Genomic DNA, 27,053 nt, shown 5'->3' on the forward strand with positions numbered 1-27,053 from the left:
TAAGGAGACATATGGATCCCCATACTTCAACAAGTCATGTGATAAGCCCAATTCAATCAAAAACAAAAGCAGAATGACCAGCAATGTCATAAATGTACTAACAAGTTGTATTCATAACAGCCATTCTGCAGATTTATTGAGCTTTCATTTTAATCAAAGAAATATAAAATATACTCATCAAATATTATCCCTTCAGGTTACTTCATTTTAGAAGCAAAATGTATCTGATACATAAGAAATAAAGAAAATGCAAATCACTTCCTTAAATTCCATCTGGATATCACAATACAACATTAAAAAGACACATACGTGGTGAATATCAGATCACCAGTGCCTTTTCTAAGATGGTAGGATTTGAAATAGTGAATGTACCCAGGGATGCAGGACTTAGCAAGTAGAAACACAAGATTCCCAGTTAAATTTTAATTTTACATAAACTATGAATAATCTTTTAGTACAGTTAGGTCCCATACAATATCTGGGACATATACTAAAAAATTGTTTGCTGTTTACCTGAAACTCAAATTTCACTGAGCATCCTTTATTTTACCTGGCAACCCTGTGAGTACCTTGTTTTTGAGTGCTGATACGGTCTGCTTGGTCAATGAATTTTCCTGCTGGACTGACTGGTTGGACGGGAATTAAACTTCCACATACTGATGTGAGGACTGACCCTACCCCAGCCATAATCTAGTTCAGAAAATGCTAATTGTGGCAGGTAGAGTTTTTAAGTAATTCAAATTCACTTTTCTCATTCTCATTTTTTAAGTTTCTATTCAGCTTTATTGAGATATACATACTACCCAATTTACTCATTTAAAGTGTACAATTCAGTGGTTTTTAGCATATTCACAGAGTTGCACAACCATGACCGCAATCAACATTAGAACACTTTCAATCAGCACCCAAAGAAGCCCTATTGCACTCAGCGGTCACTCCCCCGAACCCCACCTCAACCCTAGGCAATCACTGACCTACTTGCCATCTACATTTGCCTATTCTGGACCTTCTCTCTTGCTGTCTCTTTGTAGTCAATCACAGTAGTAGCCTTTTGAATATGGCTACTTTCACTTAGCACAATTGATACATTTGAGCTTCCTGGCAGGTATAATGAATGTGTTCCTTCTTATTGCTGAGTCACATTCCACCGTATGGATACATCACAACTAGCTATTCCTTCATCTATTTCCAGTTTTGGTGACAATGAATAAAGTTGCTGTAGACATTCTCAGACAGGTTTTATTGTGAACATAAGTTTAAACTTCTCTTAGGTAAATATTGATACATAGAGGTGGAATTGCTGGCTCATACGTGTTATGTTTAACTTCATAAGAAATTGTCAAATGTCATACCCTAGTGAAGTAAGTCAGACAGAGAAAGACAATTATTGTATGTTTTCACTTATATGTGGAATCTAAATAATAAAACGAGTGAGTGACTATAACAAAACAGAAACAGACTCATTGATACAAAAGAGCAAACTAGTGGTTACCAAAGGGGAGAGGGCTGGGGGGAGGGGCAAGATAGGGGAAGGGGATTAAGAAGTGCAAACTACGAGGTATAAAATAAATAAGATACAAGGATATAATGCACAGCACTGGGAATATAACCAATATTTTATATGTAATGACTTTAAATGGAGTATAAGCTATAAAAATATTGAATGACTGTGTTGTACACCTGAAACTAGTGCAACATTGTAAATCAACTATATTTCAATTTTTAAAAAAAAAAGAAAGAAAGAAATTGGCAAATGGTTTTCCAAAAATGGCTGTACCACCGTTACATTCTCTCCAGCCCCGTGTAAGAGTTCTGCTTGCTTTCCATTGCTGCCGCCATTTCACGTGTCAGGTTTTGTTTGTTTGCTGTTCTAATGGGTATATCTACATTTCACTAATGGATACTAATGATGAGCATTTTTTCATGTGCTTTTTTGACATGTATATATCTTCTTTGATGAGGTGGCTTTCAAATCGTTTGCTCACTTTTTATTGGATTGGCTGTTTTCTTACCATTGAAATTTGAGTGTTTATAAATTGTGGGTATAAGTCCTTTGTCAAGTATTTGGTTTGCAATCCTGTCTCCCAGCCTGTGAATTGTCTTTTCATTCTCTTCAATGGCTTTTTCCAAGCAGAAGTTTTAAATTTAAATGAAGTCCAAATTATCCATTCTTTTCTTTTTCCGGATCACATTTTGGGTATTGTGTCTAAGAAATCTTTTCCCAACTCAAAGTCACAAAAACTTTCTCTTATTTTTTCTTCTAGAAGTTTTATAGTTTTAAGCTTTATATTTAGATCATACTTTTTACATTTAACGCATTTTGAGTTAACTTTTTTAAGGTGTGAGCTGTGAGTCAAGGTTTATTTTTGCATACGAATGTTCAACTCTTCCAGCACCATCAACTTGCTTTTTCTCCTTTGTCAAAAGTTAATTAGTGTGGGACTATTTCTGGACTTTTTATTATGTTTCATTAATTTAATCGACATCACATTCTCTCATTACTGTAACTTCATAGTAAGCTTTCAAATCAGTGTGAGTCCTCCAAATTTGTTCTTCTTTTCAAAACTGTTTTGGCTATTTTAGAAAGAGCTTGTAGATTTCTACAAACAATCATGCTGAGATTTTGACTGGGATTGTGTTGAATCAATAGACTGGTTAGGAAGAATTGCCATCTTACCAATATTGGTGCCTCTAATACACAAACTTGGAAGATCTGTCCACTTTTTTAGGTCTTCTGTTATTTCTTTCATTAGTGGTTTTTTGGGGGGGGGTTTGCTTTTAGCATGTTTTTCATGTTTTTCACTGCTGTTGTGAATAAGACTGTTTTTAAAATTTATTTTTCCAATTTCTTATTACTAGCATATAAAAATTATATATATACAGTTGAACTTACTAACTTCACTTATTAGTTCTAGTAGATTTTTTGATGATTCTCTACATAAATCATCATGTTGTCTGTGAATACAGAGTTTTTTATTTCTTCCTCTCCAATTTGCTTGCTTCTTTCTTCTTTCCCTCTCTTCCCCTCCCCACCCTCACTCTTCCCTCCCCTTCTCTCTCTGATTCTTATCTTAATTTACTGTTAGGAATTCTAGTACAGTGTTGACTAGGACAGAGTATAGTTCTTTCATCTTCTTAGTTAAATTTATTCCTAGGCATTTTATTCTTTCTGGTGCAATTGTAAATGGAGTTGTTTTCTTTATTTCTGTTTCTGATAATTTGTTATTAGTGTATAGAAATGCAGCAGATTTTTATGTATTAATTTTGTATCCTGCAACTTTACTGAATTCATTTATTTGTTGTAATAGTTTTTTGGTAGAGTCTTTATGGTTCTCTGTATATGGTATCATGTCATCTGCAAATAGTGACAGTTTTATTTCTTTTTCTCCCATTTGGATACCTTTTACTTCTTTTTCTTCTCTGATTGCTGTGGCTGGGACTACCAATACTACATTGAACAAAAGTGGTGAGAGTAGGCAGCTTTGTCTAGATCCTAATCTTAGAGGAAAGTGCTCAGCTTTTCACTGTTGAGTATGACGTTAGCTCTGAGTTTGTCACATATGGCTTTATTATGTTGAGGTGTGTTCCCTCTGTACATACTTTGTCTCTGTATTTTTTTAGTGGTTGCTCTGGCAATCTTAATACACATAACTAACCTTTCAAAGTCAATTTAGAGCTAATATTTTACCAAGAGGTCCCTTTAACTTCACCCATTGACCTTTCCTTAAGAATTGTCCATCTACATATATTAAAACCCCATCAGCTAATGTTATAATTTTTCTTTTCAACAGTCATACCTATTTTAAAGAACTTAAGAAAATTGTCTCATAGTTATAGATATTTGTCTTATCTGTTGTTCTTTCTTCTTTCCTGAAGTTCCAAGTTTCATTTTGGTGTCATTTCCCTTAGCCCTGAAGAACTTCCTTTAGCAGATCTGTTGACAAAGAAGTCCCTTGGTTTCCCTTCATCTAAGAATGACTTCATTTCACCCTCATTCTCTTTTTTTTTTTTTTAATTTGGTTGCACTGGGTCTTGGTTGTGGCAGGTGGGCTCCTTAGTTGCAGCACACTGGCTCCTTAGTTGTGGCATGTGAGCTCTTAGTTGCAGCATGCATGTGGGATCTAGTTCCCTGACCAGGGATTGAACCTGGGCCCCCTGAATCGGGAGCATGGAGTCTTAAGCACTGTGCCACCAGGGAAGTCCCTCATCCTCATTCTTAAAGGATATTTTTACTGGATCTGCATTGGCATTTCCTTTATTTCAGTGCTTTACAGTGTAGTTCCCTTCTCTTCTGGTCTCCTCGGTTTTCGATAAGAAATCTGCAGTCATTTGTATCATTATTCTCCCATATTAATGTGTGTGTTTTGTTCCTCTAGCTGTTTTCAAGACTTCCTCATCTTTGGTTTTGTGAAATTTATGATGTGTCTGGATATAGTTTTCCTTGACTTTATCTTGTTTCTGATTTCCTCAGTTTCTTGACTCTATAAATTTACTTTTTTAACAAAATTTGGGATGTTTTCAGCTATTATTTCTTCAAATAAATTATTTTTCTGCATTTATCTCTTATTTGCTTCTGAGACTACAAGGATGAGAACGTTAGACCTTTTCATATATGTCCCATAGGTTTCTGAAGCTGTTTCATTTTTTTCAAAATTGTTTCCATTTTTTCCCACTTCTTCAGATTGGATAATTTCTACTGATCTTCGGTTTCACTAATTCTTTTCTCTTGTCATTGTCCTATTATTAAGCCCATATAATGAATTTTTTTCAGATGTTGTATTTTCATTTCTCAAATTTTCATCTGGTTATTTTCTATAGTTTCTCTGTCTTGGTTGAGAGATCATATCTTTTCATTCATTTTAGCTGTACTTACCTTTACCACGTGAAGCCTAGTTACACTACCTGCCTTCAGAGTCTCTGTGTGATAATCCAACATCTGTGTCCTGATGGAGTGGGTTGGCATCTGCTGGTTCTCTTTCCCCTTGCAAATTGGTCACATTTGCCTAGGTCTTGGTATGTCGACTAATTTTGAACTGTATCCTAGACATACTGAATATTATATTGGGAGATTCTGGGTGCTTTTGTTTGTTTCATCACACAATCAACCAGAAATGTTCAGACCATAAATGCCCCTCCTTTTCTATGGGAGGTGGTAACAATCTCAGTTCCATTTTCAGAACCTTTACAATAGGCATGTTCTGCCCATGTGCCCCTCAGTGGACAGTCTAAGACCCGAGCTGTGGCTAAATCTTTGTCAAAATCTCAGAGCCGCTGCTGTGCTGCCGTGGGTCCATCTCCGTGAAAGAGAAGCTATGAGGCAAGCCGGCAGCAGGCCACACACATGAAGTCAGGGCGTCTGCTCTCCTGTCCAGCCTTCTCAAGCCTTCCTCCTACACTCTCTGGCCAACAGGACTATTTTGTTCTGGTTCTTTCTAGAACGGTGGAGTTTCTCTCATAATTTTAGTCACCCACCGCGCTGTCACCACCTTGCGGCTCTGTCACTGCAGCTCAAGCCTCAGCTCAAGCTTTGAGAGAAAAGAAAAACAGTAAACTCACCCCCGCATGGGCCACATTTCCAGTTTTTACTTCCCTCCACAATCTGCCTCCTTTTGTTTACTTTTCATCATACTCAGGTAGCTGCTTTTTATATTTTGTCCAACTCTTTTAGTTGTATGTCATCAGCAGGGAAGAAAGGCTACCCTGGGCTTTTCTCCGTCTCATCCTAACCAGAAGCTGGCTGTGCATCATGCTAACATTTATTCAGAAGCCATAACGTTTTCTGCCATTCCTTGTTTTACACAGGGTATCTACGGACCTTTGTCATTATGGTTTTTCCAAATGGAATTGTAAGTATATTCAACAGAATAGGAAGAAGGCATCAAAAGGCTGTATCCATCAAAAGGCTGTATGCCAAGACTCGGACTTCCCTGGTGGTGCAGTGGTTAAGAATCCGCCTGCCAACCCAGGGGCCACAGGTTCGAGCCCTGGTCCAGGAGGATCCCACATGCCACGGAGCAACTAAGCTCATGCACCATAACAACTGAGCCTGAGCTCTAGAGCCCGTGAACCACAACTACTGAGCCCACGTGCCACAACTACTGAAGCCCACGCACCTAGAGCCCATGTTCCACAACAAGAAAAGCCACCGCAATGAGAAGCCCGCACACCGCAACGAAGAGTAGACCCCGCTCGCCGCAACTAGAGAAAACCTGTGCACAGCAACGAAGACCCAATGCAGCCAAAAATAAATAAATAAATTTATGCCCAAGGAAACAAACAAAAAAAGCATTCTGTGAGTTACCTTCCCACCTTATTTAAGCTCATGCCTCTCAGGCTTCAGGGAATTCAAAGTCAGACGTTTGTCCTCTTGCCCTGTCTCTCAACACACACACACACACACACGCGTGCGCGCGTGCGCGCGCGCGCACACACACACACACACACGACTAATAATCATGCTGGTTCAAATGTTCTCTGCTCCATGCAGGACACAAATTTATTTCCGCAATATTAGTTTGGCTTTTGTCACTTGATAAAAATTAGCGCTCCTCTGTGTGCTTTGTATTTCCCCCCCTCTTTCTCTTGCATCCTTTCCCCCTCCTCCCTCCCACCCCGCCCCCAATGCTTCACTGAGCACATGGTCATACACTGCCACAGGCAGGGGCTTCTAGGCAATATTAAGATTAACGATTCACAGTCTAAGCACTTAAGAATGTATTTTTGGAGGATACTAAGAACATATATACAGTCTTGAGACACGATCACTTAATCACTAATAATGCATTTAGATTAGTCATTAGTAGTCGTTTTAGTATACAGAGGATAGAATGTTGTAATGTTCGTGATGCATCCCCAGCCTCCCCGTGGCAGGCGCACTGTCTCTGTGGTGCTTTTACCTACACGTCTGCGCTCACCTACAACCATTTCTATTCTCCTCTTTATTGTCTACGTTTGTTAGTTTTTCCTCCCTCTCCAGTTACCAGATAGATAAACACCAGATAAAGTAACACAGAGGACATAGATGCTTTTGAAGCCTCGACTTTTTATACTGGCCTTGTCACTCCTTTACTCACCTGCAGACTTAAGGGCGTAATCGGCCATCTGGACTTGATCTCCTCTCAACTTTTTAAGTACATAATTTACCAAGTTTGACATTTCCTGTACAAATTTTAAAAAGAGTTTCCTGTTAACAATCTCTGTCAACTGCTTGAGTTTTGACAATTTACTTTGTTGATTTGGACCCAAATTCCCTAATCCGCAAAATGATAACAACACTGAACATTGACCAAGCTGCAGATGGAGCGCAGCACCGCATACAGATTCTTAACATCACCTTCCCAGGTCAGTGGGCTCGGTGTTTCTCAGGCAGCTGAGTTATCCAACCTGCGATGTTCGGCCGTTCACCAAGGCCACAGAGCAAGGCTGGACTCAAGCCCCTTCTGAAGGCCTGACCACTACTCCATCACGCTGTCACGGTGGGGCAGTCAAATGCGGATGCGTGTGACCTGCTGGGTGCCCCTTATAGTGTCTCTGCTTAGTAATAAAGACTTGAATGTTCTGTAAATATTTGGTTAAATATATATATATATATATATATTTTTTTTTTTGAAGCTTGTGGGATCTTAGTTCCCCAACCCAGGATCGAACCTGTGCCCCCTGCAGTGGAAGCACAGATTCCTAACCACTGGACCGCCAGGGAACTCCCTGTAGGTATTTGGGGATCAAGGCAGTTTACATAGAGTACGTGATTGCTTGTGTGAGAAATTATTCATCATTTGGATTAATATTGGGTTCTTGAGGATGTTCTGAGTCTAGAAAAGCAAGTGTCCTGAGAGAACATAACAGTCTGAGGAAGCACTTTGTCCCAGGGCTGTGGCAGTGGGGTCCTTGAGGCAGTGGTGGTCAGTGTCAGCTTTCTGTGTCTTTCAAAAAGCAGAACCTAAGGAAAGGAAAGAAGCTAGTGCTAATAAGGGGGGAGAAGAGGCAAAACCAATCTCATTGGTCTTCATCATAATGTTGCCCGACCTGGTGCTAAGTAGGTCAAATACACGAGCTTTAGGTCCCTGAATAAAAATATTTTACTATTTGAGTATTTGTGTATGGACTTTCAGAGACTGTCATTTCTGAATGAGCTTTTGTTTGTCTTCTTTTGTTTTTAACTGCAAAATAAGAGAGAATCAGTTACTTATTTGGGTGGGAAGTCAGTTTTCTTGAAATACAAAATCTTCCCTGTGATACAGCAATTATGAAAAAGTGTGTTTCCAGGGGCAAGCTTTAGTGAATGTAAGCTACTGCCGGGGAAGAATTTTCAAGAGGGCACAGACCACACCCCAGCTGTCGCCCCATTCCCCACTCACGTAAGCTGTGGATGTGACAACTGTAGGTCGGACGAGCCCCGCCTCCCTGCCAATGCCCACATCACCTCGTCCACAACTTCAGTGTGGTCCCAGCCTTCAGCGGAGTCTCCATCTGCAGTCCAGCTGTAACTGTGCAGACCATCCCGTGTATCTCTAAGTAAGGCCTTCAGAACGTCTATTTCTTCAATTAAAAATAGAATTTCGCGTAAGTTGTTTTCCAAAGTCTGGCTTTCCTTCCTGTGAATGGAGACCCTCACTGTGAAAGGAGGAAGCGGTGGGCTCCCTGCCGCCCCCCAGGGCTGGGCTTCAGGGCCAGCAAAACAAAGAGGTGCTTTACGTTGCAGAAGAGAGAAACCCCAAGTGAGGGGCGCTCAGGAGATGCCCCTTCATCTAAAGCACTGCCCTTCCCTACATGTGAAAAGCAAAGGCTTTCAGGGAAGCTGTCCTGAGGACATCCCAGGGCTTGGGGCGTGCTCTGTGTAGGCACGTCCCATCCCTCCCTTGGTGAGTGCAGCCACCCTGACCTGAGCTGGGTGATCTCACAGTGTGGATCTTAAATCCCCCTCTCACCTCCTTAGGATGGGGAACACCTTGTACTTTGAGTGGGGTACGGAGCTGGAGATTCCCAGACAGGCCCTGAGACTCTGTGGACCAGCCTCGGGCGGGCGAGGCGGGGGGCTGGAGGGTCCAGCCATGGGTGGAGGTGGGGGGCAGCTGCCTTTCACCAGCTCCAGTGTGCAAGATTTTACTTTCCAAGTATGGACTCTGCTACTTGTACAGTTTGAAAGTTATTAGAAAGAATAAGAAAATGTCAAGCCAATGGGTATTTCTTTATGCTGAAAAAAATGGAAGCACTACTTATCTAGTATTTTCTCCCAATTTGTGAAACAATATAAAATTTTGAAGAAATAAAAACTTAAATTTCGGTGTGTTTGTAACAGTTTTTATTCCATGCAAAAACATTGTTACAAAATAATTTTGTGTCCCACTGCACTTCCCAGATCAGTAAACATATTTTAGAATTATTTTAATGGCTTCATAATTCTCCATTCCACATGTTTAAACTTCGACCTGTTTTTCTCATCTTGGTTGTTTCCTTTTTTAAAAAAATAATAAATAATATTGAAAGCACCTCCCAGTGTATATTTCCTTAAAGAATGATCCACAGAAGTAGAAATTAGTTTTATAATTTTACAAAAGCATTTCAGTGTTTGGACCCACACCAGAAAGTCCCACACATGAGAACATCTCACTCACTTTAAAAGTTCCAGTTGCTCTTTTGGCATTCGAAGCCTGGCCTGAAAAAAACAAAACAAAACAAAACAAAACAAAATCATTCCAAATCCTGCCTACTCAGGTGGAGTTATTTTTCCTATTTGTAAAGGGGAAGGAAATCACACTGCCACCCTCGATAGAGACGTGTGGCAAGTGGGACCCACAGCCTCTAAGACACCTGCATCTTCCTGCAAATAGTTATATTTAGAGGAGATGCGGAGGCATCCAGATCTGAGGTTTGTTCCTGTAAACAGTGAGGGGCATCCCCTTTCTCTGTAAGGAAGCCAATGGCTGGATTCCATTAGCATGCCATCAAACACATTGCAGGCCCTTACCTCATGCCGGCAGGGTGTCCCAACAGGACCGTCTCACGTCTGAACAGGGGGTGCCCAGCCAGGCTGGCGACGTTGCTACCGTTTAGGATGCACATGGGGCGTGGCAGAGGAGGTCCACATGGGACAGCGGACAGAGGGTCTGCTCCCAGGCTGCAGCCCCTGCCCACCCAGCTTCCTTCTGCCAGCTCCTCTGTGTGCGAAGTTCCACGAACCTCGTGGGTTCCAGGCTCCCCCACCAATGGCTGCAAACCCAGCAGCTTAAAATGACAGAAGTGGATTCTCTTACAGCCCTAGAGGCCAGAAGTCCGAGATCAGGGTGTCAGCAGGGCCTCACTTTCCTCTGAGGCTCAAGAGAGATTCCATTTCTTGCTTCTTCCACCTTCTGGAGGCTCCCGGGCTTGCTGTGGCTGCACTGTCCCCACACGCCCTTCTCCCCTAGGTGCTTCTCCTCTGTGTGTCTCTTATCAGCTGTGTGACACGTGTCAATGGGTTTAGGGCCCATCTGGGAAATCCAGGATGACTTCATCTCAGGAGCCCTAATTACACCTGCAGAGACTCTTTTTTCCAAATAAAGGTTCCATGCACAGGTTCTGGGGGTCAGGCCATGAAATAGCTTCTTGGGGGTCACTTTCAACCCACTGCAGTGACCAACCATGAGTTATCTGGGAAATAATGTTCCATCCTTCTAAACGGACAAGTTTGCTTTTTTGTTTCAAAGACTCTGACTTCCCATCAGCTTGCTCTGCCAAAATGGTGCAAGGCAGGAGGGACGTCTCATCCACACTGTTGTTTGACAATGGAGTGGAGTGGAACACGGCACACCACACAGTAAGCAATTACCTCGCTTTTGTTTTTCTGCTGAGCAATTAAATTTTTAAAAATATTTTATTGGAGTATTGTTGTTTTACAATGTTGTGTTAGTTTCTGCTGTGCAGCAAAGTGAATCACATTATACATATACATATATCCCCTCTTTTTTGGATTTCCTTCCCATTTAGGTCGCCACAGAGCACTGAGTAGAGATCCCTGTGCTAAACGGTAGGTTCTCATTAGTGGACAATTTAATTTCTTATAGGCTCTCCTCAACATTTTTCTTTTGATGTGGATGTGGATGTGGGAGCTTATTTTTGGTAGGGAGAAATTCTTATTTCTAGTTTTTCAGTTTCTGTTTGAATAGGTTTCCTGTCAGTAGAGGAAGTGTGTTGCACTTCTGTTACTTTTTTCTGTTCTAACCTTAAAAGAACATACAGAAAATATGCCTTCATTAATTTGCTGATAAATAAATTTGAGAGTTCTTTGAAAGCTAACATTTTCCGGATTTTTAAAAGCATTTTATTTGCCTCATTTCCAAAAGGATTTTAGGTGGCTTCCACTATAGGAGCAAATATAGTATAAAAAGCCATCAGACCAGGGCTTCCCTGGTGGCACAGTGGTTAAGAATCTGCCTGCCAATGCAGGGGACACAGGTTCCAGCCCTGGTCTGGGAAGATCCCACATGCCGCGGAGCAACTAAGCCTGTGTGCCACAGCTACTGAGCCTGCACGCTAGAGCCCACGAGCCACAACTACTGAGCCTACACTCTAGAGCCCATGAGCCACAACTACTAAGCCCGTGTGCCACAACTACTGAGCCTGTGCTCTAGAACTCGTGCTCCACAACAAGAGAAGCCAACACAATGAGAAGCCTGCACACTGGAACGAAGAGTAGCCCCCACTTGCCGCAACTAGAGAAAGCCCATGCACAGCAACAAAGACCCAACACAGCCAAGAATAAATAAAGTAATAAATTAAAAAATAAAAAGCCATCAGACCAAAAAAAAGTGAGGAAATGAAAGTGAAGAGAAAAGAAGGACTGGGAAAGGAAGATAACACGTGGAAGATGGGTTGGCATCCACAGGGAAAAATGAAAACCTCAAAGATGCAGAAGAGGCTGCTTTGGGTACGGCTGGTGATCCATCCCTTCCACGAGGGTCCTGTGATAAGAATGGTGCTGGGGCTCCTAAGAACCTTTCTGGAGCTTCCTTCCGGGCAGGCGTACAGAGCCCCATGGAAGGTTAGGACAGATGTCCAGTGCCTTCAGTAGGACTGCACAGCATCTCCAACAGAGCTCCTGATGAAACGCCTGCTGCCTGACCCAAAACATGCCCATTGAAGGAGGACCAGTTGGCATCTGCAGTCAACTGGACAGGTGTGGAATCAACAGCCTCCTGAGAAAGGACAGGGCTGAGTAGAAAAGGCAGAGAAACAGCTGTGGGCAGGGCCACAGCCTTGTTAGTCATTGTTAACTATTTTACTCTTAAAAATATAGAAGCCTTTATGAATCTGCTAGTCATCCTTGCTCAGGGGCCATGCTGATCTTCTCTGTACTGGTCCACTTTTTGTATGTGCACTGCCTCGGTGAGCACTGTTTTGTTTTTACAGGTAATGTCGACTGAGACCCAAAGCTTTATGCCTTAGAATGTGGCTCCAATACTTCAAGCTGTGACAAATTGGACGCAAGTGTTCACAAATGCCTCACGTGGCCAGTACTTTTTTTTTTTTTATAACAAAACTGCCACAAGTTATCTAATTTTAAACCTTATAACTTCCAGGGAAGAGGGCACCAGCTCAGGTCCAAGGTCACTGACTGGATGGAGTTCATTGGTCTGTCCCTTCTTTCTGTGGAGCAGTGGTTGACTTGACCGAAGCTCCTGTCCTTCCTCCTTTCTCTCATCTTCAGAGGCCAAAGCATAGGATAGACAAGGTAACATCTGGAGTGCTGGGGTGCACCAGAGAGAGGACACCAGTGTCTGATCTCAGGCTCAGTCCCTTTTGCTCTAACTAGCTTCAGGACAGATGGGAGACCATTCTGTCTACAACTCCAGGCAGTGGTTAACTGAAGTGTTAGTTGCCATTTTCCATGTGCTGAAGCTTCCCTTGGGGTGCTGGTTTAGTTTGTTCAGGCTGCTCCAGAATACCAGAGACTGGTTGGCTTATAAATAACAGTTTATTTATCACAGTTGTGGAGACAGAAATTCAAGATCAAGGCACCAGCAGATTTGGTATCTGGTGAGAACCACTTTCTGTTCATAGACAGTGTCTCCTCACTGTCTCCTCACATGGCAGAGAGAGGGCAGGGAACCCTCTGGGGCATCTTTTTTTATTTTTTATTTTTATTTTTTGGCCACACCATGTGCCATGCAGGATCTTAGTTTCCCGACCAGGGATCAAACCCACACACCCTGCAGTGGGACTGTGGAGTCTTAACCACTGGACTGACAGGGAAGTCCCTGGGCTATCTTTTTTATAACGGGCACTAATCCCAATCATGGGGGTTCCACCCTCATGACTTAATCACTTCTCAAAGACCCCACCTCCTAATACCTGGGGTTAGGTTTCAACATATGAATTGGGGGGGGACATAAATATTCAGCCTGTGACATTCTAACCCTGGCCCCCCAAATTAATGTCCTTCTTGCATACAAAATACATCCATTTTATCCCAACAGCTCAAAAGTCTTTGTTCATTCCAGCATCAACTTAAAAGTCTAAAGTCCAAAGCCTCAACTAAATGTCATCTAAGTCAGATATGGATGAGACCCCAGGTACAATTCATCCTGAAGCAAATTCCCCTCCAGCTATGAGGCTGTGAAATCAAACACATTAACTGCTTTCAAACATAGCAGCATAGGATAGACATTGCCATTGCAAAAGGGAGAAACAGGGAAGAAAGAAAGGGTAATGAATCACAAATCTAGTGTATTAGATTTTAAATGAGTGACATACAAAATGATTTAACAAAACATCACCTGGTAATTGTAAAGCTGTGAACCATATTCTGCAATTACAGCATAAAATTGTCTGGATTTTTGAGGAAACTCTTTTTCTTTAAGCCTCATGTGATTTCTAAATCCTGTTAAGGAAAAGATTGACTTTGATTAAACAGTTTATCTGGAAACAGTTATAAGATATTTTACATTGATGAAACAAAATTTATATTTTCAGGCAGGACAAAAAAAAATTTAAGTTCTTTCTCTGTGTCCATTTGGGCCTCCTCCCTCCCTCCCTAATATGCAGTGTGCATCTGCATTACACATTAACCAGGGTTCCTCAAAGATGGGAGTGCACTTTATATAAATATCAGCATGTCATTTTGACATATGAGCTTTTGTCTCAAAAATGTATATGTGCCTTCGACTTCTAACAGGTGGAACAGTTCTCAGAACTACTGAGAGTCTGTCTCCTGAGATATAATCCTCAGTTTGCCTTGAATAAAATTCCTCTTTTTCCTTCTTAATCTGATTGTTAATTGAATTTTTGTGGACAACATATATTAATAGAGGTTTCTCTAAGCAGGGAAGCTATATCAGATTCTTGGGTGACAATAATTTTAAATGGCAGCATAAGGGGCTCAAGAACTTGTTCCTTCATTGAAACAATCATAAGCTTGCAAAGACTAACAGGACCAACTTTATTGGAATTCTGAAATCTAATCTCAAACTTACAGCAACCAGAGGACTGAAGAAAAGGGCAGATTAGTTTTGGAAAGAGAACAGTGTGGCATTATTGCTCACCTGCCCTACCATCTCCCACTCCCCAGAATGGTGGCAGTGGCTGTGCAGATGGCAGCCAATGTTTCTGGTGCAGATGTTGTGCCAGGGGTCTAATACAGACATTGTTCTTCAACTAGTGTGACTCTGAGTTTTGACCTGCCTAGTGTTCCCCTGATTAGCTGGTGCAGAGGCTGACCTTTGTTTCTACCCACTCCCTTGGGCTAGAACAGTTTTCTGGGAGGCTGCAATGTCTGTTGAAAGATTTCAAGACATAAACTGGCCATGACATCTCTGAGGAAGCCCAAACATTGGACTAACTAGACAAAAACTTTATAACCCATCTGTTTTAAATATGCTCAAAAACTAAAGGAAACCATGGACAAAGAACTAAAGAAAACCAAAGAAATGGAGTATGAATAAAATGATAATACCAATAGAAAAATTATAAAAGGAACCAAATACAAATTCTGGAGCTGAAAAGTACAATAACTGAAAAGAAAAATTCACTGAAAGGGCTCAACAGCAGATGTGAGTAGGCAAAAGAGAGAATCAATGAACTCAGAGACAGAACAATTGAAATTATCAAGTATGATGATGAGGAGGAGAAAGAATAAAGAAAGTACACAGGGCTTGAGAGACCTGCAAAACAGCCTCAAACTTATCAGTGTACACTATGGGAGTCCCAGAAGAAGACAGAGCAAAAGATATCTGAATAAATAATAGCTGAAAACTTCCCAATTTGATGAAAAGCATAAATCTACACATCCAAGAAGCTCAACAAACTCTAACTAGGATAAACTTAAGGAGACTTATACTAAGACACACTATAATCAGTCAGTCAGAAGTCAAAGACAGAGAATTTTTAAAATTTTTTTACATCTTCACTGGAGTATAATTGCTTTATAATGTTGTGTTAGTTTCTACTGTACAACAAAGTAAATCAGCTATATGTATACATATATCCCCATATCCCCTCCCTCTTGAGCCTCCCTCCCACCCTTGGTAGTGTATATATGTCATTGCTACTCTCTCACTTCATCCCAGCTTCCCCTTCCCCACTGTGTCCTCAAGTCCAAAGACAGAGAATCTTGAAAAGAGCAAGATAAATACTACTTGTCAAGTACAAGGAATCCTTAATAAGAATATTATCAGATCTCTGAATATTGTCAGAAACTATGGAAGCCAGAAGTTGGTGGGATGACATATTTAACATGCTGAAAGGAAAAAAAAACAAAACATGCCAACCAAGAATTCTATATCCACCCAAATTATCCTTCAAAATGAAGAGGAAATTAAGACATTCCCAGAAAACAAAAACTGAAGAAGTTATTGCCAGAACACCTGCCCTACAGTAAATGCTAAACGGACTCCTTCAGGCCGAAGTGAAAGGGCACTAGAGAGTCAGTGTCATCTGGAGAAAATCAATATCTCCAGTAAAGGCAACTATAAGTTTTAGTAAGTAAATATAAAAGCCAGTATTATTGTATTTTTGCTTCGTAACTCTTTATATTTCCTGCATGATTAAAAAGACAAATGCAAAAAAATAATTATAGATCTATGTTAGTGGATACAAAATATGAGGCCACAATCACCCTGATATGAAAAACAGACAAAGATGTCACAAAGAAAGAATATTACAGGCCAATATCACTGATGAACATAGATGCAAAAATCCTCAGCAAAATACTAGCAAACAGAATCCAACAGCACATTAAAAGGATCATACACCATGATCAAGTGGGGTTTATTCCAGGAATGCAAGGATTCTTCAATAAATGCAAATCAATCAATGTGGTACACCATATTAACAAATCGAAGGAGAAAAACCATATGATCATCTCAACAGATGCACAGAAAGCTTTCGACAAAATTCAACACCCATTTATGATAAAAACCCTGCAGAAACTAGGTATAGAGAGAACTTTCCTCAACATATTAAAGGCCATATATGACAAATCTACAGCCAACATCATCCTCAATGGTGAAAAATGGTGAAACCATTTCCTGTAAGATCAGGAACAAGACAAGGTTACCCACTCTCACCAATCTTATTCAACATAGTTTCGGAAGTTTTAGCCACAGCAATCAGAGAAGAAAAGGAAATAAAAGGAATCCAAATTGGAAAAGAAGAAGTAAAGCTGTCACTGTTTGCAGATGACATGATACTGTACATAGAGAATCCAAAAGATGCTACCAGAAAACTACTAGAGCTAATCAATGAATTTGGTAAAGTAGCAGAATATAAAATTAATGCACAGAAATCTCTGGCATTCCTATACACTAATGATGAAATATCTGAAAATGAAATTAAGAAAACTCTCCCATTTACCACTGCAACAAAAACAATAAAATATCTAGGAATAAACCTACCTAAGGAGACAAAAGACCTGCATGCAGAAAATTATAATACACTGATGAAAGAAATTAAAGATAATACAAATAGATGGAGAGATATACAATGTTCTTGGATTGGAAGAATCAACATTGTGAAAATGACTCTACTACCCAAAGCAATCTACAGATTCAATGTAATCGCTATCAAACTACCACTGACATTTTTCACAGAACTAGAACAAAAAATTTCACAATTTGTATAGAAACACAAAAGACCCTGAATAGCCAAAGCAATCTTGAGAACAAAAAATGGAGTTGGAGGAATCAGGCTCCCTGACTTCAGACTATACTACAAAGCTACAGTAATCAAGACAGTATGGCACTGGCACAAAAATAGAAATATAGATCAATGGAACAGGACAGAAAGCCCAGAGATAAACACACGCACCTATGGTCACCTATCTTTGATAAAGGAGGCAAGAATATACAGTGGAGAAAAGACAGCCTCTTCAATAAGTGGTGCTGTGAAAACTGGACAGGTACATGTAAAAGTATGAGATTAGAACACTCCCTAACACCATACACAAAAATAAGCTCAAAATGGATTAAAGACCTAAATGTAAGGCCAGAAACTATCAAACTCTTAGAGGAAAACATAGGCAGAACACTCTATGACATAAATCACAGCAAGATCCTTTTTGACCCACCTCCTAGAGAAATGGAAATAAAAACAAAAATAAACAAATGGGACCTAATGAAACTTAAAAGCTTTTGTGCAGCAAAGGAAACCATAAACAAGACCAAAAGACAATCCTCCGAATGGGAGAAAATATTTGCAAACGAAGCAACTGACAAAGGATTAATCTCCAAAATTTACAAGCAGCTCATGCAGCTCAATAACAAAAAAACAAACAACCCAATCCAAAAATGGGCAGAAGACCTAAATAGACATTTCTCCAAAGAAGATATACAAATTGCCAACAAATACATGAAAGAATGCTCAACATCATTAATCATTAGAGAAATGCAAAGCAAAACTACAATGAGATATCATCTCACACCAGTCAGAATGGCCATCATCAAAAAATCTAGAAACAATAAATGCTGGAAAGGGTATGGAGAAAAGGGAACACTCTTGCACTGCTGGTGGGAATGTAAATTGATACAGCCACTATGGAAAACAGTATGGAGGTTCCTTAAAAAACTACAAATAGAACTACCATACGACCCAGCAACCCCACTCCTGGGCATATACCCTGAGAAAACCATAATTCAAAAAGAGTCATGTACCAAAATGTTCATTGCAGCTCTATTTACAATAACCAGGAGATGGAAGCAACCTAAGAGTCCCTCATTGGATGAATGGATAAAGAAGATGTGGCACATATATACAATTTAATATTACTCAGCCATAAAAAGAAATGAAATTGAGTTATTTGTAGTGAGGTGGATGGATCTAGAGTATGTCATACAGAGTGAAGTAAGTCAGAAAGAGAAAAAGAAATACTGTATGCTAACACATATATATGGAATCTAAGGAAAAAAAAAAAGATCATGAAGAACCTAGGTGTAAGACGGGAATAAAGACACACACCTCCTAGATAATGGACTTCAGGATATGGGGAGGGGTAAGGGTAAGATGTGACAAAGTGAGACAGTGGCATGGACATATATACACTACCAAATGTAAAATAGATAGCTAGTGGGAAGCAACCTCATGGCACAGGGAGATCAGCTCTGTGCTTTGTGACCACCTAGAGGGGTGGGATAGGGAGGGTGGGAAGGAGCGAGATACAAGAGCGAAGAGATATGGGAACATATGTATATGTATAACTGATTCACTTTGTTATAAAGCAGAAACTAACACACCATTGTAAAGCAATTATACTCCAATAAAGGTGTTAAAAAAAAGAGTGTAATTTTTGACAACAGCATAAAAGAGGAAGGGATGTAGCTGTATAGGAGCAGAGTTTTTATATGCTGTTGAAGTTATGTTGGTTCCAATTCAGGCTATATTTTATGAATTCAGAGTGTTAGTTGTAATCTCCCTGGTAGTCACCATGAAAACTTCTGAAACATATCCACAAAATGAGAAGAAAATCAAAACAGTACACTACAGGGACGTCCCTGGTGGTGCAGTGGTTAAGACTGTGTGCTTCCATTGCATGGGGCGCAGGTTTGATCCCTTATCAGGGAACTAGGATCCCACATGCTGTGCGGCACAGCCAAGAAAAAAAAAAAAAAAAAACAAAACTAAACACAAAAGGCAATAATGAATAAAATGAGGACCAAACAAGGTATAAGACAGAGAAAACAATAGGAAAATGGCGGAATTCTTTTCTTATCAGTAATTACTTTACATGTAAATGGATTAAACTCTCCAATCAAAATAAAGACTGCCAGAATGGATTAAAAAAACATGATCCAACTATATGTTGCCTACAGGAGACACATTTTACAACCCAAACTGAAAACTATAAAAGAATGCTGAAAGGTATTTTTTAAAGGTGTAAATAAGTCAGGATGCTTACTATTGTTAAGATGACAATACTACCTGAAACTGTCTATAGATTCCAAGCAATCCCTGTCAGATTCCAACAATGTGGTCCAGGCATAAAGATAGACATATAGGCCAATGGGATAGAATTTCACATCCAGAAATAAGCCCATACATCTATGGCTGACTGAATTTTTTGACAAGGGTGTCAAGACCATTCAATGGGGAAAATAGTCTTTTCAACAAATGATGCTGAGATAACTGGATGTCCATTTGCTAAAAAATGAAGTTGGATCCCTACTTCATGCTATATACAAAAATTAACTCAAAATGGATCAATGAGCTAAATATAAGAGCGAAAATCATACAACTCTCAGAAAAGACATAGAAGTAAATTGTCATGACCGAAAATTTAGTAATGGATTCTTAGATATGACACCACTAAAATTAAAACATTTTGTGCATCAAAGGACATTACTCAAAAAGTGAAAGGGCAACCTACTGAATGAAAGAAAATATCTGCAAATTATATATCTGAGAAGGGTCTAATATCCAGAATATATTAATATAAAGGACTCTTACAAGTCTAACCACAAAAAGACAAAAGCCCAATCAAATGGGCAAAGGACTGGAAGAGACTTTCTCCAAAGAAGATATATAAATGTCAAACAAGCACATAAAAAGTGGCTCAATATTAGTCAATATCAATCACTAGGGAAATGCAAATCAAAACCACAATGAGACGGCACTTCACATCCACCAGGATGGCTACAGTCCTAAAAAATGGAGAATAACAAGTGTCGGTGAGGATGTGTGGAAACTGGGACCATCGTACATTGCTGGTGGGAAAGCGAAACGGTGCAGCTTCTCTGGAAAAGAGTTTGGCAATTCCTCCCTAGCAATTTGCTAATAGGAATATAACACAAAGAATTGAAAAGAGGTACAGCAAGTCCACTACATGTGAACGAGTTCTGTTCTGAGAGCCAGTTCGTAAGTCCAAGTTTTTCATAAGTCCAAATACTTATAATACTTTTCCCACAAATAATACATAAAAAACAAACAAACACAAAAAATACAGAAAACATTTTAAATTCTACAGTACAGTGCCTTGAAAAGTACAGCAGTACAGTACAAAAGCTGGCACCCAGGGGCTGGCATCGAGGGAAAAGGCAAGAAATAAAGCTACTGTACTACAGTACTCTATACAGTACTGTGTAGTGCACAAAAGCACAACCACTTATAGAGGATGCACACGCATGACAATGTACACCAGATATGCGAACTAAGTTATGTGATTGGACATGTGAACGTACATTCAAACCTTTGGAAGTTCACAACGTGAAGGTTCGTATGTAGAGGACTTACCGTATTCAAACAAGTACATCTATACACGTGTTCATAGAAGCACTATTCACAACAGCCGAAAGGTGGAAGCAGTGGATGCCCATCCATAGTTGACTGGATAAACAAATTGTGGTCTATTCATACAATGGAATATTATTCATCCACAAAAAGGAATGAAGCACTTATTCATCTACAACATGGATGAGCCTCAAAAACATGATGCTTAGTGAAAGAAGCCAGACAAAAATGGTCATACATTGTATGGTTCCGTTTATATGACACATTCAGAGCATGTTAATCCTTAGAAACAGAAAGCAGATTGGTAGTTGCCAGGGGATAGGGGAGGGGGAATGGGGCGTGACTGATTAATGGGTGTGGGGTTTCTTTTGGGGTTGATGAAAATGTTTCGGAATTAGAAGTGGTAGTTGTACAACACTGTGAATGCACTCAATGCCACTAAACTGTTCACTTCTAAATGGTTAATTTTATATTATGTGGATTTCACCCCAGTAGATAAAAAAAAAGGAACTGAGGGGCTTCCCTGGTGGTGCAGTGGTTAAGAATCCGCCTGCCAATGCAGGGGACACAGGTTCCAGCCCTGGTTCGGGAAGATCCCACATGCCGCAGAGCAACTAAGCCCGTGCGCCACAACTACTGAGCCTGCACTCTAGAGCCCATGAGCCACAACTACTGAGCCCATGTGCCACAACTGTTGAGCCTGCGCTCTAGAGCCGGTGCTCCACAACAAGAAAAGCCACTGCAATGAGAAACCTGCACACCGCAACGAAGAGTAGCCCCTGCTCGCTGCAACTAGAGAAAGCCCGTGCACAGCAACGAAGACCCAACGCAGCTGAAAATAAATTAAAAAAAAAAAAAGGATCTGAGTCCACTTTAATTCCATTGAAATCATTCACACATCAGTGGTGTCTAAAATGGATCTGGCCCCTTTGTGGGCAAGTGGGCAAGCTTACAGTGGGGAAAGACAAAGAAGAAGTTTGCATGCACTGTGAAGATGTATCTTAAAAGATATCAAAGGAATATAGGGTATTCATTTCCAAAACAAGGAAAATCCTGAGCACAAATAGTTCTACCGTTCACATGGCGTGTTCCTGACACAGGCAGGGAGGTGGAGCCTAAGAAGAGCAGACGTGGATCACTGTACATGGGGCTAGGGTGGAGCTGTGGGAAATCTCATCACAGAGGGTTCATGAGTCAGGGGTGGGCAGCAGCAAGGGGTCGGGGGCTCGGGGGCGGCCCCCTGAGGTTCACAGACTGAACTCAGCAGAGATGAAGACCAGACAGCTGGAAGCAGCAGAGCCAGGAAGCGTGCAGTTCTCGGTAGGAACTGGAATATTCAAAGTCTAGTCTAGAGGTCTGCTGAGATGGGGTGGGTGCTCAGGGCACTAAGATGCAACTAAAGGAAGGCTGGTGCAAGCTTCACAGAGCCCTCGGTCCAGGTATCTGCATGCAGTCCCAACTAAATAGCCCCCACTACCACGTAAAACAGCATTTCGTGGTGAAACTGGGTGGAACTCTTTCATGGGCAGTCTACACTTCAGGTTGTCTGCATACCACAGAGCAGTTTTCCGGTGTGCTAGGGTTTGTGATGGGTGATATTTACAGTCAGAAAACTGCAAACTGCATGCTCCATCATTTCTTCAAGAATCCTATGATAAGCCAGAGCCTTTGGTTGTCAAAATCCCATAAGATGAGTCACCCAGATTTAGAAAAGGTCAATTGTATGTGTTTGCAATAAAAATATAAAGGATTCTTAACTTCACAGCAACTTCTTTCATTTTAAACTGTGATTCTAAGAGGAAATAAAGTACTTGCTAAGTTTTCACAAAGATGCCCATATTACTTTTACGATCAGAAATAAAAGACAAAAAAAAAAGGAATGGTTCAAGAGCGTGCAGTCACTTCCAGGCTCCTATGGTATTTATTACAAATGTGAGTCATTCCACTGTGATATCTCTCACCACACACATCCTGTGAAATGGCTTCAAGGATCATTATTTAGGAAGACTCACCTAGAAGAAGAAATGTCAGTATAAACACCATACTCGTGACAGTCTTCCATGATCGAGTTAACCTAAAAAGAAGAAGAATAACAGCAAAAAGAATTTAACAACACACCACCCTTAACCTTTAATTTGAACTTTAACCTCTACAACCAAGTCAAGAAACATGACTAGGCTGAGTATGTGAGTTAATTTAATTCCTAATCCACTATCTGTGAAATTGAGGGAAAACAGTATTCAGGCTGGTGTATATACATATTCACACATACATACATACCCCTCTCTTTCACACATATTACTGTCATGCTGTTGTATGTTTTTATGCCTATAAATGCTTATAAAGAAGAAAACAGAGGTCTGTTTTCTTAGAGGTCTGCAATGTAGCGTGAGCCAAAGAGAAAAAAGAAAAGTCAGAGTCTGATTTTGTGGAAATTCGGTATTAAGCTAAAGAACTATGACAATGAGCAACTATCTGATAAAATTCTTGAAAGCAATCCTAACCTTTTTTCCCACTTTTTATTGAAGTACAACATACATACAGAAAAGAGCACAAACCATCACACAGCTCAGTGGACCTTCACAAAATGAACGTATCCATGTAACTTCACCCAGAACAAGGAAAGAGCACAGCGGCTGGTCAGCAGCCTCTCTGGGCCCCCATCAGACCCTGCATTTCCCGCCCCTGAAGGGCACCTCTCTCCCAGGCTCTGTGCCCACTGAGTAGGCTTCCTGGTTGGGAAGAATCGTAAACGGAACATATGTGTGGCTGATCCTCTGAATGTTTGCGAGCCATCCATGGCCTCACGCTGCGTGGCTGGAGCCCCTTCATTCTCATCACTGCAGAGTACCCCACTGTGTGAGCACACAGACGGGTACCACCCTCATGCTGGTGGGCATTAGGGGCCGTGATGCACAACACCGTTGCAGTCTTACAAACGATGCTGCTGTGCGCGCTCTTGCCCGTGGCTTTTGATGAACACACCGTGTGTATTTCATTTAGGTGAACTCCCAGGAGAGGAACTGCTGGGTGGTAGAGTCTGTGCATATTCAGCCTCAGTAGATGTTTCCAGAGAGTTTTACAATGTGATCCCAGTTATAACCTTTTCACATCCAACTTTAAAGATTGTTTAAAAAGAAAAAAAAAGAAAATGGCTAAAATAGGCTAATCACGTTAAGACAGAAGGCTAGGAGCTTCGGGGCAAAGTACTCTAAGGTGGCAGACGGAAATTTCTATTTAAAACGTACGGAAAACTAGGTAAAGGTGAATCACTCATTAATTACAGATGGCACCTTGACGTAGCAGGAGAGGCACTGGGTCTCAACTTAGGAAAGGGGGCGTTGTTACTGAACGCAAGTCTGTGTGCCCGATGCACAGTGAGGGCAGACAAAACAGAAACGTTGGAGCGTGGAGCAGAGAAAGTTTTATTTCAGGGCCGATCAAGGAGAAGGGTGGCTCACGCCTTAAAACCTCAGAACTGCCTGAAGCCTTTCAGCTAAGACCTTTCGTAGGAAAGGCGGGGGGGATGGGCGTGGTTGGTTGCTGCAGGCTTCTTGGTGTCAGAGCCTTTGTTCTCGCAGCTGTCTGGGAAGGTCAGGTCACGATGTTCCTATAAACCTCCATCAAAACAAATGTTATCCTCTGTCCTGCAAGTTTTTATCTAAAGGTGTAATGCTCTTAAAGGTCGTAGACAATAAAGAGAAAGACAGGCATTAAATTCCTTCTCCATGCGTCCTTGCGGCATCATCACCCCACATCTTACTTGTTCAGGTCCCACGTCTTGACTTTCGCCCTCCGAGGTCCAGGCCATGGCTGAGGGGACGGGGTTCCCTGTGCGGGCCGGTCACCCTGCCAGGGGGCGCTCATCCAGCACACAGTCTGGGTCTTCCTGCCAGTGCCCAGGCCCCGCTGAGGAATCTCAGCTGGCTGTGCCCTCAGGGCCAGGTTCCCAGACCTGCCCAGCCATCATCACTGAGGGAGCCAGGTGCCCAGGACCCAGCCGGCCCTCAGCCTCCTCAGGCCACGCAAATGGGGACCAGGTCCCTCGGACCCTTGGAGACGGACGTGTGCCCACAGTCTGGCGACAACGGCCTGCTGCCCGCCCCGCCCCTATGGCACTGCTGGGCCTGAGTTTCAGCAAGTCCCTTGAGCAGTTTGAGTTTGGGGTTTTGACCTGTTATGAGCTAGTTTCCATCAACAGAAAGGCAGAATTCCCTGCTCCAGGCGAATGAAGAATGGCTGAGCAAGGGACCTCAAGTCTGGAAGCTGCTTCATTCATAGTGCTGCACCCTGCTCACGAGAGAGACTGGGCAAGAGGCCACTGACAAATGAATGACTCGAGAGGCTGCAGTTTACAGTCATAATTTCACACTGCTGCCGAAGTGCATTTTTTAAAAAAGAATGTCTTTCTCTTTCATAACCCTTGTCCCCCACTTGCTGTAATTAACCTAAAACCCCAGGCCACAGAAAGTAACATTGCTGTTTAACATTATGCGAACCAGACAGGAAACAGATTTCCTGAATTCGTTTGAGCTAGTTGACCAAATGGACAGATTTACTCCCTCAGGGATCTGCTCCTGAGCTGTACTGTCCATTGGGCTTGTAACCTGACAGCTCCTGAAGCAGCTCAAACCCCGCGGGGAGTATAGACTCAGGACTGTCAGAGAGGAAAACATTTTCCTCTCCCCTCCTAGATTCCTCTGGCTGGTCTAAGAATTAAATGGACCTGAGACAGATTAAGCAAACACAAGTTTTATAACAGGTTCGTGTGAGGGAGGCCAGGAAAACGGAGTCGCTCGCCCAGATGGCTGAGACCCTCACCTCAAATACCATCTTCAGCTAAAGGCAGAAGAGGAGGTCAGGGTTGGGACTTCAGAGGGGAGGGAGGCAGTTCACATGGGGATGGAATAGCAAGTGTCTGGTACATAAAAGCGGAGACAGTGGGACACAGAGTGGACTCTGATGTCTGGGCCCTGCCGGTCCCCACCCCTTGCCCCAATTCTTTGCAGACATCCCTCCCTGCTGATAGCTCTGTTCCAGGGACGGTCCCTTTATCTCAGTTCTTTACACAGCTAAGGGGAAGGTAAAAAGAACCTCCTGAGTCTTCTGTTTCTTCAAAATAATCGGCCTAAATTAACCCTCATGCCAAAGGGACATATTTTATGGGGGGGGGCAAATTTTGTTCCTCTACAGAATGAGCCACCTAATTTCCCCCATATAGAATCTTTAAGTGGCTTATCCATCTACAAAAAGCAATCATGTCTATTGTTCATCCAGGGTGGTGAGAATGTGCTAAAAGCAACAGAGAGGAAGGTCTTCCCAGCCCTCTTCTCTGAACGTGCATTCTTAAAACCACCATACCCCTTGAAATCTCACTGGTCACCTGGGGGATCCACTGTCTAAAGAGAGTTACTCAGGTCATGGACCCCTCCCGAGGGACTGGCTTAATGAAAATTACCACATACCTCAGTAACCAAAGGTTAACTAAGCTTTTTGATTAAACCTTAGCTGTTACCATGGGGACGGTTACTTCATTACTCTTTGTTTTGTTTTCCCAGCAGGCAGCTCCAAGGGGGCAGGTGAAGGGTCTTGGGTCTTTGGGCCACCCAAGTGGCCGGGGCCTTCCTGCTGTCTCCTCACGTGCTCTAACTAGAGGAGACAGTTATTAGCTCAAAATGTGTACCCACTAACAGCCTGTGTAGTCAATTCTCACCCAAGGACGTAACAAATGCCCTCTGTGTCCAGAGTCGTAAAGCTCAGCACTGGACCCTGCACACGACAGAGACCGGGCAAGAGGCCACTGACGAATGACCGGAGATGCTGCAGGTTACAATCACATAATTTCACACTGCTGCCAAAGTGACATTAAAAAAGAATGTCTTCTCTTTTATAACCCTTGTCCCCCACTTGCTGTAATTAACCTAAAAACCCTGCCATAGAAAGAAGACAGCAGTCCACAGAAAGTACTGGGATTCAGAGAAACATCAGAGGCTTTCTCTATAAAGGAGGGTTATTTTCCAGGTGAACAGAGCACATAGGACACATGACACGTATACCACCAGATCTTACGGAATCCCCCCTGCAGGTACGTACCCGCTGGCGTCAGGGTTTTCCTGCTCGGAGAGCACAGTGCTCCTGCCCGGGCCGCTGCTGGCCTCCTCAGAAGGAGCCCTGAAGAGCCAGGCGCTCCACCTCGACCTGGGTCTTCCACTCATTTTCCCCACGAGGAACAAATTGCTGGTAGATGGAATACCGTCCGCTGTCTCTTTGCTACTTGATGGAAAACATGATGCGATCCATAATGTGCTTTGTGTTGGTTTGGGTTTTGTCTTCTTACTTCTCAGGTGGTTGTCCTTCGAGGA

General features: G+C 41.8%; 1 protein-coding gene and 1 non-coding gene across 2 annotated transcripts in view; both read right to left on the reverse strand.

The window, feature by feature from the left end:
* Positions 1–27,053, reverse strand: part of SUN3 (Sad1 and UNC84 domain containing 3) — a 40,228-nt gene extending 13,175 nt beyond the window's left edge. The window contains exons 1-6 of the mRNA XM_029234383.1: positions 26,785–27,053; positions 22,704–22,765; positions 13,755–13,858; positions 9,615–9,655; positions 8,423–8,594; positions 7,074–7,158 (exon numbers count right to left, since the gene is read on the reverse strand). Of these exons, the coding sequence (XP_029090216.1) occupies positions 7,074–7,158; positions 8,423–8,594; positions 9,615–9,655; positions 13,755–13,858; positions 22,704–22,765; positions 26,785–26,906 (586 nt within the window). The 5' untranslated portion in view covers positions 26,907–27,053. The remainder of the gene's footprint in view (positions 1–7,073; positions 7,159–8,422; positions 8,595–9,614; positions 9,656–13,754; positions 13,859–22,703; positions 22,766–26,784) is intronic.
* LOC114902197 lies at positions 12,265–12,371 on the reverse strand. The gene has a single exon (XR_003795416.1). It is a non-coding gene; the product is annotated as a U6 spliceosomal RNA (small nuclear RNA).

This window comes from Monodon monoceros, unplaced genomic scaffold (genome assembly GCF_005190385.1).
Source record: "Monodon monoceros isolate NGI ecotype Baffin Bay Population unplaced genomic scaffold, NGI_Narwhal_1 Super_Scaffold_2, whole genome shotgun sequence".
In the NCBI taxonomy this organism is placed as follows: Eukaryota; Metazoa; Chordata; class Mammalia; order Artiodactyla; family Monodontidae; genus Monodon; species Monodon monoceros.